Genomic DNA, 13,829 nt, shown 5'->3' on the forward strand with positions numbered 1-13,829 from the left:
CGTACAACACTTTTGGTTGGCGATACTCTGAGAAGAACATAGTCACCAACTGAAAATTCTAGGTCTCGTCTCCGGATATCTGCATAGCTCTTCTGTCGACTTTGAGCAGCCAACAGGTTCCGACGTATTTGGTGCACCTTTTCTGATGTTTGCTGAACCAAATCCGGACCAAGTAGTGACCTCTCTCCAACAGAATCCCAACACAAAGGGGAAACACACCTTCAGCCATACAAAGCCTCAAAAGGAGCCATCCGAATACTAGCTTGATACCTGTTATTATAAGCAAATTCTGCTAAAACTGGGATTCAAATTTGGAATCCCGCTCTGAAACGATCAATTTTGGCACACCATGCAACCTCACTATTTCTCCACTACAACCCAAAAAGCATCTCTGCCTCGAGGTGAACGAGGCAACCCAACAACAAAGTCCATAGTGATATGTTCCCATTTCCATTCTGGGATTTTTAAGGATTGCATTAATCCTGCAGGTCTTTTATGCTCAGTCTTTACTTGTTGGCAGACACCACAAGCTGCAACGTACTTAGCAATATCCACTTTCATCCTTTTCCACCAAAAATTTAGTTTTAGATCTCGATACATTTTAGTTTCACTGGATGAATGGTATAAGGAGTCCGGTGAGCTTCTCTCAATATATCCATTTTCACATCTGCCTTCTGTGGTACACAGAGACGGCCTCTAAAGCGTATTGCACCTTGCTCATCCACACTAAACTCTTTTGATTTTCCTGCTGAAATTCCCTTTCGAACTTCTAAAAGAAGACGATCATGCTGTTGAGCTTCACGTACACGTTCAGGTATAGCAGATTGGATAATCATTTGAGTTTCTTGCTGCACAGTGCCAGCAAAGCAAAAAGATATACCCATCCGATCCAAGTTTGAATGTAAGGACATTATTGCTTTAGGTACACCTGTTCTGCTAAGGGCGTCAGCTACCACATTTGTCTTTTCGGGATGATACTGAATTGTCAGATCATAGTCTTTGATTAATTCTAACTATCTTTGTTGTCTCAAATTCAGATCTCTTTGAGTGAAAATATACTCGAGACTCTTATGATTGGTGAAAATATCACATGACTCCCCATACGGGTAATGTCTCCAATTCTTCAAGACAAAAACCACTGCAGCCAATTCTAAGTCATGAGTGAGATAGTTCTGTTCATGAGTTTTCAATTGTCTAGAAGCATATGCAATTACCCGACCTTCTTGCATAAGCACATAGCCAAGTCCAATCCGAGAAACATCAGTGTAAACTGTGAAACGCCTACTGTCGGTGTATTCAGAACCAGGGGTCCCTAAGTCCCGAGACCAGGCCAGCCATCCGCCACATGTCACCACCCTGCAAGGTAAGAAGAAGCTAAGTCCCGGGAGAAGGTGCTCGGGGCCGCCGCCTCTGGTTCCCGAGCACCCTAGTTCCCCGATGATCCGCAGAGCCCAAATACCAAGAAGGAAGTGCTCGGGAGAGAGTGCTCGGGGCTGCACGTGGCAGCCCCCGAGGACTCGGTGCCCCGAAGGTCCCACCGAAGTGCTCGGGAGAGAGTGCTCGGGGCTGCACGTGGCAGCCCCCGAGGACTCGGTGCCCCGAAGGTCCCACCGAAGTGCTCGGGAGAGAGTGCTCGGGGCTGCACGTGGCAGCCCCCGAGGACTCGGTTCCCCGAAGGTCTCACTCAAGTGCTCGGGGGAGAGTGCTCGGGGCTGCACGTGGCAGCCCCCGAGGACTCGGTTCCCCGAAGGTTCGCGCAAGATCATTCGACGACCCGAAGGGTCCCGTCGTCAGGGTGTCATCCAGTCAAAGGCCCAATGCCGCATTTAATAGGCACGCGCGGCCTGACATCCCGACATCCTGACATTCTCAGCTGCCCACGTCCCAGTGTCAGACCCTGCCATGCACTGGCAGGGGGGGCGTGGGTCCATTAAATGCACGGGTCCCGTCCCGTTTCATCCGGGTGCCTCGGGATAACGTTGCCAAGATCGAAGCGCTCCGTCTACCACCCTGCCATGGCAGAAGAACAAGACAGTGTGGGCGCACCGGACACCTCTGAGGCTGCCCGGCGGGCCCCCTTTATGGCGCCCGAGGGCTTCCACAGTGGCGGGTGGTCGAATGCGCGCCGCCTTTCTCCACCGCCCCTGTCACTTCGCCAAGACGAAATGATTACGCCTTTCTCCGTGGCACCTTGGCATTCGCATCCCCTCTTTCCCATTCAGGATATGTTGAGGTCGGCGCGCCTATAAAAGGAAAGGATAGAGAACACGTAAAAGAGAGACCGGAAGTGTGTGAAGAAGAGGACGCAGACGCTCGAACCAGCTCAAGCCAAGCTAGAACACGAGAGCCTCAAGCTCTTTGTAAACGGCTCTCCCCTTGGAACCAGATACATCCTTGAAGAATTCCCTTCAAGGATAAATATAGCGCTCACACAGGAGTAGGGTGTTACGCCTCCGTGCGGCCCGAACCTGTCTAAACCCCGGTGCACCCATTTTTCTTGCATTAGGGCGATCATCTCCCACCAGCCATCGCATTTGTTTCCGTTCCCGCTTATTTCCCAAACAAACTTTTCCAGGATCATCCCCCCGGCCGAATCTCTAAAAAGGGGTCTCTCGGGATCCCTGCGACAGGAGTTCACCCTCCGACACCTACCACTCTCAGGCAAAGCCAAAATAGGAGCGTTCACCAACTTATTCTTTAATGTTTGGAAACTGACCTCATATTTATCAGTCCATACAAATGGAACACACTTTTCAATAAGTCTAACCATAGGCTTTGCAATAAAAGAAGAATCTTGTATAAAATATCGGTAATGGCCAGCGAGTCCAAGAAAACTCCGAATCTTGGTTACATTGGACGGTCTTTACCATTTCGTTGCCTTCTCACTCTTAGAAGGGAAAACGCATCCAAGAACACACGACATTTCTGTTAACACTATACAAGCCAATTATGAGACACTCTCTTCAACTAGTTCTAAAACCAAGGCATTAGTTGCCCAGAAACATCCTTTTTGGTGGATGCAATCACACCAAAAATATTATTTAGCTAACTCCACAAACTCGGGTCCAAACCCCCAATAAGAATATAAACCTTCTTCGCTTCAACTTCAACTCCTTCACAGGGAGGATCAATTTTAAACCTTTATGGTTCAAGATTAAAGAAACATCAACACTTCACCTCTTCTACCAACATCACTAACTCCAAAAATACGAGTGTGGATAGATCTACACAAGGGACAGTCACAACGTTAAGATATAAACCTCCAGTTGGTCATTCTCATCCCGATGTATTACCAAGTCTAGAAGGGGTGATCAGGAGATTACAATCACTTGACTAATTCAATCCTTCCAAATATCTAACGACTCGTCCTTCAGGGTACAAGTTTAGACTTGCACTTTCCAACTTGAATACCAAAACACTTCCATCCAGAGGTAGTTGGACCAATAGGTAAATTATGTTGACCGGTACGTTCAAAAATATGCCCAACTGGCATACTAAAGAACTTCACATCTTGCTCACATTCCCAGGACAGCTATACTATCGGTAACCACGCCACAACTTCTTCAAAGTAAAATTGCATGCAAAAACATATCCTCCTCAAAAGTTGAAAAGACATCGGTTAATCTAACCGACAAGATGATCACTTGCAGAATGCTCATAGAGAGGGTTGAAAATATGACTTCTGCAAACTCAACCCTGTTAATCAACTCCAATTTAATTATTTTGCAAATTTAGTTTAGCAAGCACCATTTGCAGTACCAGTTTACCGTCAACGGGTTGAGCGTTAGCATACAATGCTTCTCTCCAGGTCCTTAGAAGGCATACCCTCTCCCGAACAGCAACAAAACTACAAGGATACACCCCAATAGTTCATCCTCTTTCACAACACTCCTTTAAACAGGGGAGCAACCCTTAGCTCCCAAACATAACTCTAATCTCAGCATTTAAATGCCGGAATGAACTCCACTTTTACAACACTCTTCCCTTGAACCAGGGTTTAGATAGACTTACTCCCAATAGAGGCAAACTTCCAGCATGTAAACTGTCGGTGTATCAGGAACCAGGGGTCCCTGAGTCCCGAGATCGGGCCGGCCATCCGCCACGCGTCACCATCCCGCGAGGTCCACCCTGCGAGATAAGAAGAAGCTAAGTCCCGGGAGAAGGTGCTCGGGGCCGCCGCCTCTGATTCCCAAGCACCCCAGTTCCCTGATGATCCGCAGAGTCCAAGTACCGGGAAGGAAGTGCTCGGAAGGGTTCTCGCCTACCCCCGAGTACTGTAATCCCCCGATGATCCAAACAGCCAAGTGCTCAGGAGAGAGTGCTCGGGGCTGCACGTGGCAGCCCCCGAGGACTCGGTTCCCCGAAGGTCTCCCCCAAGTACTTGGGAGAGAGTGCTCGGGGCTGCACGTGGCAGCCCCCGAGGACTCGGTTCCCCGAAGGTCTCCCCCAAGTGCTCGGGAGAGAGTGCTCGGGGCTGCACGTGGCAGCCCCCGAGGACTCGGTTCCCCGAAGGTCTCCCCCAATTGCTCGGGAGAGAGTGCTCGGGGCTGCACGTGGCAGCCCCCGAGGACTCGGTTCCCCGAAGGTTCGCGCAAGATCGTCCGACGACCCAAGGGGTCCCATCGTCGAGGTGTCAGCCAGTCAAAGGCCCAATACCGCATTTAATAGGCACGCACGGCCTGACATCCTGATATCCTGACATTCTCAGCTGCCCACGCCCTAGTGTCAGATCCTGCCATGCTCTGACAGGGGGGGCGTGGGTCCGTTAAATGCACAGGTCCCGTCCGGTTTCACCCGGGTGCCTCGGGATAGCGTTGCCAAAATCGAAGCGCTCCGCCTGCTACGCTGCCCTGGCAGAAGAACAAGACAGGGTGGGCGCACCGGGCACCTCTGTGGCCGCCCGGTGAGCCCTCTTAATGGCGCCGGAGGACATCCGCAATGGCGGGTGGTCGGATGCACGCCGCATTTTTCCACCGCCCCTGTCACTTCGCCAAAACGAAATGATGACGCCTTTCTCCGTGGCTCCTTGACATTAGTGCCCCCTCTTTCCCATTCTGGATAAGTCGAGGTCGGCGCGCCTATAAAAGAAAAGAGAGCGAAGCCAAGAAACAACAAGCTAGACAGGACGAGATCAAGAGAAGAGACCAAAAAATCAAGGTGAACAAGGCAAGAAAGCCCCGACAACCCTCAAGAAGCACACGAAGCCCAGATCAAAAGGCGAAGAACATCACAAACAAGCTCAAGCCAAGCTAGAACACGAGAGCCTCAAACTCTCTGTAGACAGCTCACCTCTGTAACCAGATACATCCTTGAAGAATTCCCTTCAAGGAGAGATATAACACTCACACAGGAGTAGGGTGTTACGCCCCCGCGCGGCCCGAACCTGTCTAAATCCCGGTGCACCCATCTTTCTTGCACTAGGTCGATCATCTCCCACCACCAGCCACTGCATTTATTTCCGTTCCCATTTATTTCCCAGACAAGCTCGTTCAGGATCATCCCCCCGGCCGAATCTTTAAAAAGGGGTCTCTCGGGATCCCTGCGACAGGAGTTCATCCTCCGACATAAACCCACTCAGGCATCTCTCAGTCAAATCTCCATCCTTAGAGAAAACTGGGTCACCCACAGAAATCCAAAACTTTCATGTCAGAAACTAGTCAATTACTTCTTTAACTTCATTCACTCCACAAGAACCAATAGGAAACAAAGTTCTAGGATGGATCACATAAAAATCTGTCAATAAAACACCATGATAAGCCCTAACAACACCTTCGGTTATTAGGTCAGGAAAAGTTCCGGCGACCTTAAGTTTCAACATTCACTTCAACGAGCAAAACTTACTAAGTTCAATTGATAATGCTCTCATGGTGACAAACCAACTTAGCATCCTATCATGATGTTATAGGTCATAGACTATTCAGCAACCCCTTGGCAACGTCAATGCTCCTACAACCCAAATATATTCTTGGCTTCAAGCTTCAAAGCAAATGACAGGTTTAGCTAAGCGATATCAGAAACATAACATGATTCAATCAAAATCTCTACCTCAGCCCCGCAAGAGCCAACCTTAGGTATTCCAATCGTGAAACCTCATAAAACAGGTTTGAAACAACTGATGCATCCTTAAGAAAGGTGTCACTCCATTAGCATCACTTTGATGCAAATCGGTTGTTTCAACGCAATCGATAACTCCAACTCCCATAGCCAGTGAACTATTCCACAAAGGCTAACTTAACAAAACAACTACCTCAAATAATCATTTTCAAACATGCATAGATATTTCAACTACAAGAGATTATCCTCAGATATTAAAGAAACTGACACATAAGATATGAAAACATTTCAACTTAAACACGAGGTGTTAACTAACCCTAAACATCAACAACTAGGGTACAAGTCTAGCAAAAGATTAGAAAAAACTCCCAGAACCCTATTAGGATCTCACTATCAACACATCTTCACACAATCGGCAAAAAGATTGCCCCGACTCCATGGGAAAAAGAAATCCTACACCATTCTAATGGTTAGGTTGAAAACATTATCACCTTATCTTCTATGGTAAGGCACACACATCGATCCATTTCTCTGACATTCCGAGAACAAATAGTTAGGGTCAACGACATGGGGGCCAGTCCATCTCGTACCCAAAATATTCGCCCTGTATGTGGATAGTTGGATCGCAAACCTAACTCTTGGTCAACCTCACCTGGCAATGCAGAAAAGGCATCATGGGGACCCTCCACTTAACCTATCTGCAATGCCATACAACAGTTATACTATTGATCCTCTGAAGCTTCTCAGGTTCTAATGACCAAGGTAACCATTTTAACGCCTTGACAAATTCACCACTCCAACGGAACTGATTTCAACAACTTAACAATATATATCAATGATAAAACACTAAAGAATATGTGGGGAAATCAAACAAGTAACTTCAATAGTACTTATCTGAGATAGTGAACATAAGCGAACAAAGATAAACAAGACGTATGCAATACAATGCATCCCATACCCATCCTATTGGTGCAAGTGTGTCAGATTCATCATTCAATTACCTAGGACCTAAAGTCTAGGCTCTGATACCAAGCTGTAACACCCTACTTTACAACTCAGCCTATTTATATGAAAATAGGACAATTTGGCAGCATTTCCTCTATAGAGAGGTATAACTGACCAAAAGAGAAATCTCAAGCAGACAGAATCAGATATAACCAGCATATATAGAGTTCGCCACGACGCTACCAGCATCGTACCACAACATAAACAAAAGCAAACGACAGACCATCAGACACACCATTTGTATACACCGGTTGAGCTATCGACATCGTGATAAGTTAGTGTGTGCAGCTACCGAGATCCATCCCCAAAATGCATGTCAACATCTAAACATACCTGTAAAGAAAACACGGGTGAGATTCGAAAATCTCAGCAAGTGAAAGGTACTTTAACAAAAAGCTATTTAGCCACAGTTGAATGTGCTAACAATTCTAAATAGAAACTAGTAATGAAACAGACCGCCAACACTAGGAGAAATAGTTATGACTAAGCAAGTCCAACGATAACATTAAACATTTTAACATTCGGTTGGTATAAGCCTTCAGAGCCGCATATATATCTATATACACGCTAACTAAAGGAAATAAGATTTGATATGAATAATTCATTGAATTTCACAAGAAGACATAACCATGCACATGATATGCTCTTCTCACCCTTACCCCTCCTCGGGTAACGTAAGGGTGTGCACCGTACCCCTCCTCGGGTGACATACGGTACTGTACCGGTACGGTCGCGGCTAGAAGACGACGACAAACTTCCAATGCATGAGATATATATGTATGACGTGCTTCAAGCATAACCAACATAACTTCCGGAATATGCTTGAGACTTCAAAAAAAAAATTGCATACAACACTAATGAACAACTGCAGAATGGCATATCGTGCCTACTGCACTTCATAAATCAATCATCGAGTAAACTTCTGGAAACGTAAATAACATAGTACTCAGCCCAGAATCAGTCATTCAGATTAGATGAATGCACTGTAATTAAATAATGTAGGCAACCCAATATTAGATTAAAGCATAGTCATACAATACATTCACTTGCCTTTATCGACGATGAAGAAAATTCGATCAAGAACGTCCGAAAATAATACCACCTGTACAGGTATACTATTAGAACTAAAACACATTTAAAACACATAAAATATGAAGCGTCAATCCTACGCCTGAAAACGTCGTGTCTACGCCGATATTCCGGACAACTGAATAGAGAACTGTATCACATGAAATGATACACTATTTCCAATTCAGAGTCGAACTAAAATTCTCATTACTTAGACTTCGCTTCGATGAACGAAAAGAATACTTCGACTCGAATGTCTTATCTTCGAATCAATAACGATTATCGAAGCGAATCAGACTATTGATCACATGAAATGATACGATACGAATTAACTTATTTGATTTAATTAAACCACAAACGTCTAAAAAATTACCGAAAAATCGCCTTCGAAAGATTGACGACGAATCCGACGAAATTCTAAAATTTCCAACTTTTCCTTTTTTGTTTCTTCTTTTTTTTTCCTTTTCTTCTCTTTTTCCTTTTTTTTCCTTCTTTTCTTTTCTTCTCTTTCTTCCTTCTTCTTCCTGGCTTCCTTCTCCCGTGCCGCTTGCTTGCTTCGGCCGGCTGGCTGCTTCGGCGGAACCCAGAGAGAGAGAGGGAGAGGAGTAGCCGGGGGCGGCGGCCGGCGGCGCGCAGCAACCGGCGACGCGGCTCGGCAACGCACGGCGCGTGCACAGCGGCGGCGCCCGGCGGGAGCTGCGGCGGCGCCCGGCGGCAGGGCTCGGCGGCGACCGGCGGCTCGACGCAGCGGCGGCCGGCGGTGGCGTGCTGGCGCAAGCAAGCAGCGGCGCCGCGGCAGGAGCAGCGCAGCGGCGGCAAAGCAACAGGAGAGAGAGAGAGTTCGCGAGAGAGAGAGAAACACACGGCGTGAAGAATCTGGATGGATCCATCTAGTACTTATCCTTTTTTTTTTTAATTTTTCAAAACAACTAACGGTCTAATTTTATTGGACTCGCTACGAGTCTCAAAGTTTTCGGAACGGACATATGAATAGTAAAATGGGTTCATCTCGACGAGATGAGTGCAACCACGGTCTCCGATCGTCCATCCGAGCAACGGATAAAAAAGTCAAAAACTGGTCAACTCTCTTTTTTTTTTCCAAGAAATTCAGTATTACACCGATCCAGTGCGGCGGCGGCACTCCGACTTACCAAACCGAACTGGGACTCGGCACTAGAAATCTTGCAACACGGGTTCTGCTCCCGTGCTTCTTCATCCCATCCGGTGCATTGCTGCATGCCTTCATCAATCTGCCAAGCTCGTCTCGCTGCATACCGATACGCTGGCTTCTTCGTCAGTGAGCAGCAGCAGGAGCAGCAGGAGCCGTCGTAGCATGCTTGCTTCCTGGCCTAGGCGCTCTATGGTCGGGCAGACGCCGCGGCTGATTCGGCGGCACACAGCGCTTTCCTGACGACGATGATCGCGCACAGCTTCCATCTGCTGCTGTCGTTGCCGTGGACAGGCACACGGTGGCCGGCTCAGCAGCGGCCGACGTGCCCTCCATCGAGCCGGCGGAGGCCAACAGCAACAACGTGGGCCTGCTGCAGGAGACACGGGTGGTCGAGACGGCGGAGGCGGGCCGGGCTCGGTGCTGTGCCTTGACACGCCTTCAGAGTTCAGACCTGCCTGAGCATCGCGCTGCATCTGACGGAAAACAGATGGATTCTCATTGACGAGTTCTTGCGTGTTTTAGCATACTTTAACTAATCAATATAGGAGTACCATCACAGTGACAACGACGATGGAGAAATAAAGCTTATTTTCTGTTCTAAACTCCGAAGTTCCATGCAATTTGAACAACTAGCAGCGACACACTGAAGTTCTTGCCATGTTGGCTACACTTCTCCTTATGAAAGATCATACAGATACATCAGTTGCATGCCATGCCATTATGTTACACCACCATGTACAAAGTTTCGCTTGCCCAACGACACCTCGAGAACGAAATCTCCTCCTTTTAAGGCAGTGCTGTGAGAATTGTAGAGCCTTCCACCTGCAGATATAAGTCCATATGGGTTAACAATGCATCCAGAGAAAAATGTTACAAGAGTTTCAGATAAATTCTGAAACGAAAACAATAGGTGCTGCCGTTTGTGTAAGTAACCGAGCATAATCATGTTCAGTTCCCTGTGCTTCATTTATGCTTTTCTGCTCACAGGCAACTCGATTGTGCTTCATTTTTAACCTCTGAATTAATAAACGCCGCTTCCTCCATACAATATTGTGCAGAGTCTGACGACAATGCTAACTTCTTGATGTCAGTGCCCCAATTTGATAGTACTAGATACCGCATGATCGATGCAGCTCTGACGAACTGCAATAAAATTGATTTCTTCTTCGTGAAATAACAAGCCATTTTTATTACCTTGAAAGTTGCACCACAAATTTCTTCTTCATTTGCAGGAACAGCAGTCACCTTGTTCTTCGGGTTCTCATAGCACTTCAAGCCTCCAAGAGCATTAGAGTAGAAGCAACCTAAAGCCAGCATGAGATCAGTGAAAAGGACCAACAAAACTGTTCAAAAAATTTCTAAGACAAATATTTGCATCTCTTCAAATGTTGTACAGAAAGTTTCATCTTTAAAACTTGATGAGCAGAGGCTGGCAACATTTTCAGAGATTCTTTTTTCTTCCCAAAACATAAAAATGTTAGAGGACTCGGTGGTTGGCAAGACCGAATTCAAGACATAATATGGCATTGATTAATGAGCTCGCATTACCTTGCGGAAAAGGCGCAAGCGACTTGCCGCATGATCCTTTAAGCATGTCAATGTCGTCAGAGAAGGCGACGCAGCCGTCAGCAGTTATCCCCCAGAACAGCGGCACCTTGCCATCGGGATCCTGAGAGAACAAGAGAGATAAGATGAATAAACCAAATCACTATGAAGAGCACGATGCAGCGGGTATCCAAGCGATGCAGCACCAAACTTACAGATGCGACGAGCAGGGAGGAGGTGTTCTTGTCGAAGAGCACGAAGGCGTAGCTGCCGGTGAGCTGCGAGAGCATGAAGCTGGCCGGGTATGGCGCCCGGTCCCGGAGCGTCTTGTACGCCTCGATGACGAGGACCACCTCGTTGGCGCCCTTGGACAGCCCGTACTGCTGGTTCAGCCTGCCAAGGTTGTCCAGCACCCCCTCGAACAGGCAGAAGATCTCGTCCTTTGCGGCGAAGGACCTGAACAAAACAATTTTGTTTTCAGTGAGCAACTGTTAGGTGGTGCATGCATCTTGATGGTAATACACTAGTACTATTACCAAACTATAAAAGTTATGAATTCAAGATTAACATAATGAAAACAGCGTTAGTGTCTGATGCCTAGCAGTTTCAGGCTTTCAGCTATTCTTGAATGACTGAAGGACATGGTTCTTCAGAGTAGTTTCTGGCTTTCAGCTATTCTTGAAATCAGAGTGTAATTGGAAACTTGTACTTTATGAATTCAGATGAATGAATAAAGAATCAGTATACACAGAGTTCAGAATGCACAATTAGGTGCAATATCGATGAATCTGCCTAGTACTGACTGGATAAGAGCATGGGGCAATCAAGCCCCACAAATCATAGCGGCGAGAGACCATCGGGCCACCTAGTGCAGCTTTCCTTTCTTCAGATCTGTGGGTAGCAAAGCCGGATTACCAACTGACTACCAAGTGCCCTCTACTATGAACTGAACCATGTGAATGTTTAGCACAACGACAACTACAATCAGGGGATTAAATTAACCAATTAAGCTTGCCCAATGCTCTCATGAGTACTTTTTTCTTTCTTTTAAGAAACAAAATTTTCATAGACCTTTCCCTTTCCATAAATGACAACCATGCAGCTTTGATCTTTTAGTGGCGGCGTACCGGAGAACATGAGGCTCGTTTGTTGGTAAGTCAGTTGACACTTTATCTATGGAAGGTGCGAATTGCACACTATGTGAGCAAGGCCTCCCTTCAAAAATAGGGAAAATCTTTAGTGCAAACAAGCAAATAAGTGTAAACAATGAAGGCATCCTCGTCCGAAGTATTCGGTTGGTTCAGGGGTTGATTTGCAGAAACCCCCTGCACCTATGAAATATCGCAAAATAATTCATCCACTTATAGGATGGTGGGATCAACCGTAGCCTTCGAATAGGGATTAGATAGACGGTATTTACTATTTGCACGTTTGCACCCTTTGCTTGTTTACACCAAAGATTTCCCCTTAGAAATTTACAAGATAAACATAAACATCGGTGTGACTTTCTTCCCGTATCTTCTTTCTAATCTGATCATCACCAACCATTTGACGCAGGTAACCTTAGAAATCCAAACCAGAGAGACAAGATAGCACCATGGCAAGACAGACACCTTGTTAGTAGTACTGCCTCTGTTCATTCTTCTAGTCTCTTTGGTGTCCTACTTTGTGAATGAAAATTAAGAAAACTTACTATGGATAAAATTCATGTCTTACCATGAGCCGTAAATCTAATTTTTGTGGATAAAACTTACTATGGATATTTGTCATTTCCTGGTTAATTTTTGTGGCTCACGATTATTAAGTCAGAAAAAATGACAGGTGAAGGAGAGTTGGTAGCTTGGTCCTACAGCTAAACTGTATTCATGGCTCACTTTCTCTTTGGAAAGTAAACCCGTCCTCAGATAAGGAGAAAAAGTTGTCCAATTATTGACACAAGTTGTTCGATAGATCCACTAACAAGCGAATTTAGCTGCCTAATTACTTACAAGTTTTATGAGCGTAAATTCCTATCTGTTCGATAATATCATGGTCCGTACGTGTTCCGTTTCCCGGCCACCGTGCTGGTGTTTCGAGCCCAGACTACGCCAGGGCCGGGTCGCGGCACGCCGGATAGCACGAGCGTACCGGCCTCGGCAAGCGGGGCATGACATGGCCGGAGCTCCTCGACGTCCCCCGCCGTGGCCTCGTGCAACTCTCCAGGATGCACGCCGGCGTCGTGAAACGAAGCTCATGCACGGAGGCTGGGTTGCACAATCAGCGAGTCACGAGAGAGAGAGAGAGAGAGAGAGAGAGAGAGAGAGAGAGAGAATTCATGAACCCGTCCTTAGATCTTGCCAAATCCGGGCAAAAAGAGCAATCTTTTGAGCCGATCAAGCTGGAAGAAAGAATACTCCATTCATGTCCGTGACACTAGAGTGAGTACCTTGGGCGGAGGAGGGCCTGGTTGGCGTGGGAGTAGGCGAGGTGTCCGAGGGAGCCGAGCTGCACCGACACGGCCGGCCCGGCGCTGCCCAGGAAGCGGCTCACCAGCTCCGACGCCCGCGTCTTGGGCGACGGCGTCCGGCTGCCCGCCGCCACCAGCTCCGCCGGCACCTCCACCACCTCGCCGCTGAACACCGCCAACATCTTCACTCCACACCTGACTAATCTACCAAACTCCTGGGAAGCTAATCAGTGGCCTTCCACACTCCTTGGATGGGAATGGATCCCCCTCCCTCACGAAGTGCTTTATAGAGCCGGAAACCCAAGCCCCAGGTCCGCTGTTTTGGTTGATGATGACGTGGACCGCATCTGGCATCCTGTGTCGCCTTGTTACTAACTTGCAATTATCCGATTCCATTCTTGCATCTTTTTTCGATTACAAGCTGACGCAGGGGCGCGCGCACGTCATATACGTAAATATTTTTTTTTATCACGCGCATTTAGATAATAACATTGAAAATACTCGTATATATATGTAGATCGTAAGCACTAGCATTTAAAT

At 47.0% G+C, this 13,829-nt stretch overlaps 1 protein-coding gene and 1 long non-coding RNA gene across 2 annotated transcripts; both read right to left on the reverse strand.

Moving 5' to 3' along the window:
- Nucleotides 1-7,170: 7,170 nt before the first annotated feature.
- Nucleotides 7,171-8,983, reverse strand: LOC133905157 (uncharacterized). Its single transcript, XR_009907573.1, has 2 exons — nt 8,501-8,983; nt 7,171-7,392 (listed from the first exon to the last, which is right to left on the reverse strand). It is a non-coding gene; the product is annotated as an uncharacterized LOC133905157 (long non-coding RNA).
- Nucleotides 8,984-9,869: 886 nt separating this feature from the next.
- On the reverse strand, nt 9,870-13,566 carry LOC133904697 (stem-specific protein TSJT1-like). The gene is made up of 5 exons (XM_062346183.1): nt 13,269-13,566; nt 11,059-11,299; nt 10,847-10,967; nt 10,493-10,602; nt 9,870-10,120 (listed from the first exon to the last, which is right to left on the reverse strand). Exons 1-5 carry the CDS (start codon nt 13,469-13,471, stop codon nt 10,085-10,087), a joined length of 711 nt encoding a protein of 236 aa, XP_062202167.1. The 5' UTR covers nt 13,472-13,566; the 3' UTR covers nt 9,870-10,084.
- Between the last annotated feature and the right edge of the window lie 263 nt (nt 13,567-13,829).

The sequence above is a fragment of the Phragmites australis genome, chromosome 22 (genome assembly GCF_958298935.1).
Source record: "Phragmites australis chromosome 22, lpPhrAust1.1, whole genome shotgun sequence".
NCBI lineage: Eukaryota > Viridiplantae > Streptophyta > Magnoliopsida > Poales > Poaceae > Phragmites > Phragmites australis.

Bases quoted from the DNA above. Each gene is read 5' to 3' on its own strand.
- LOC133904697 (XM_062346183.1), bottom strand. From the start codon at position 13,471: ATGTTGGCGGTGTTCAGCGGCGAGGTGGTGGAGGTGCCGGCGGAGCTG. The intron at 11,300-13,268 runs GTACTCACTCTA...TGTTTTGTTCAG, and splicing joins CAGGCCCTCCTCCGCCCAAG to GTCCTTCGCCGCAAAGGACG. The intron at 10,968-11,058 runs GTAAGTTTGGTG...TTGTTCTCTCAG, and splicing joins CCTCCCTGCTCGTCGCATCT to GATCCCGATGGCAAGGTGCC.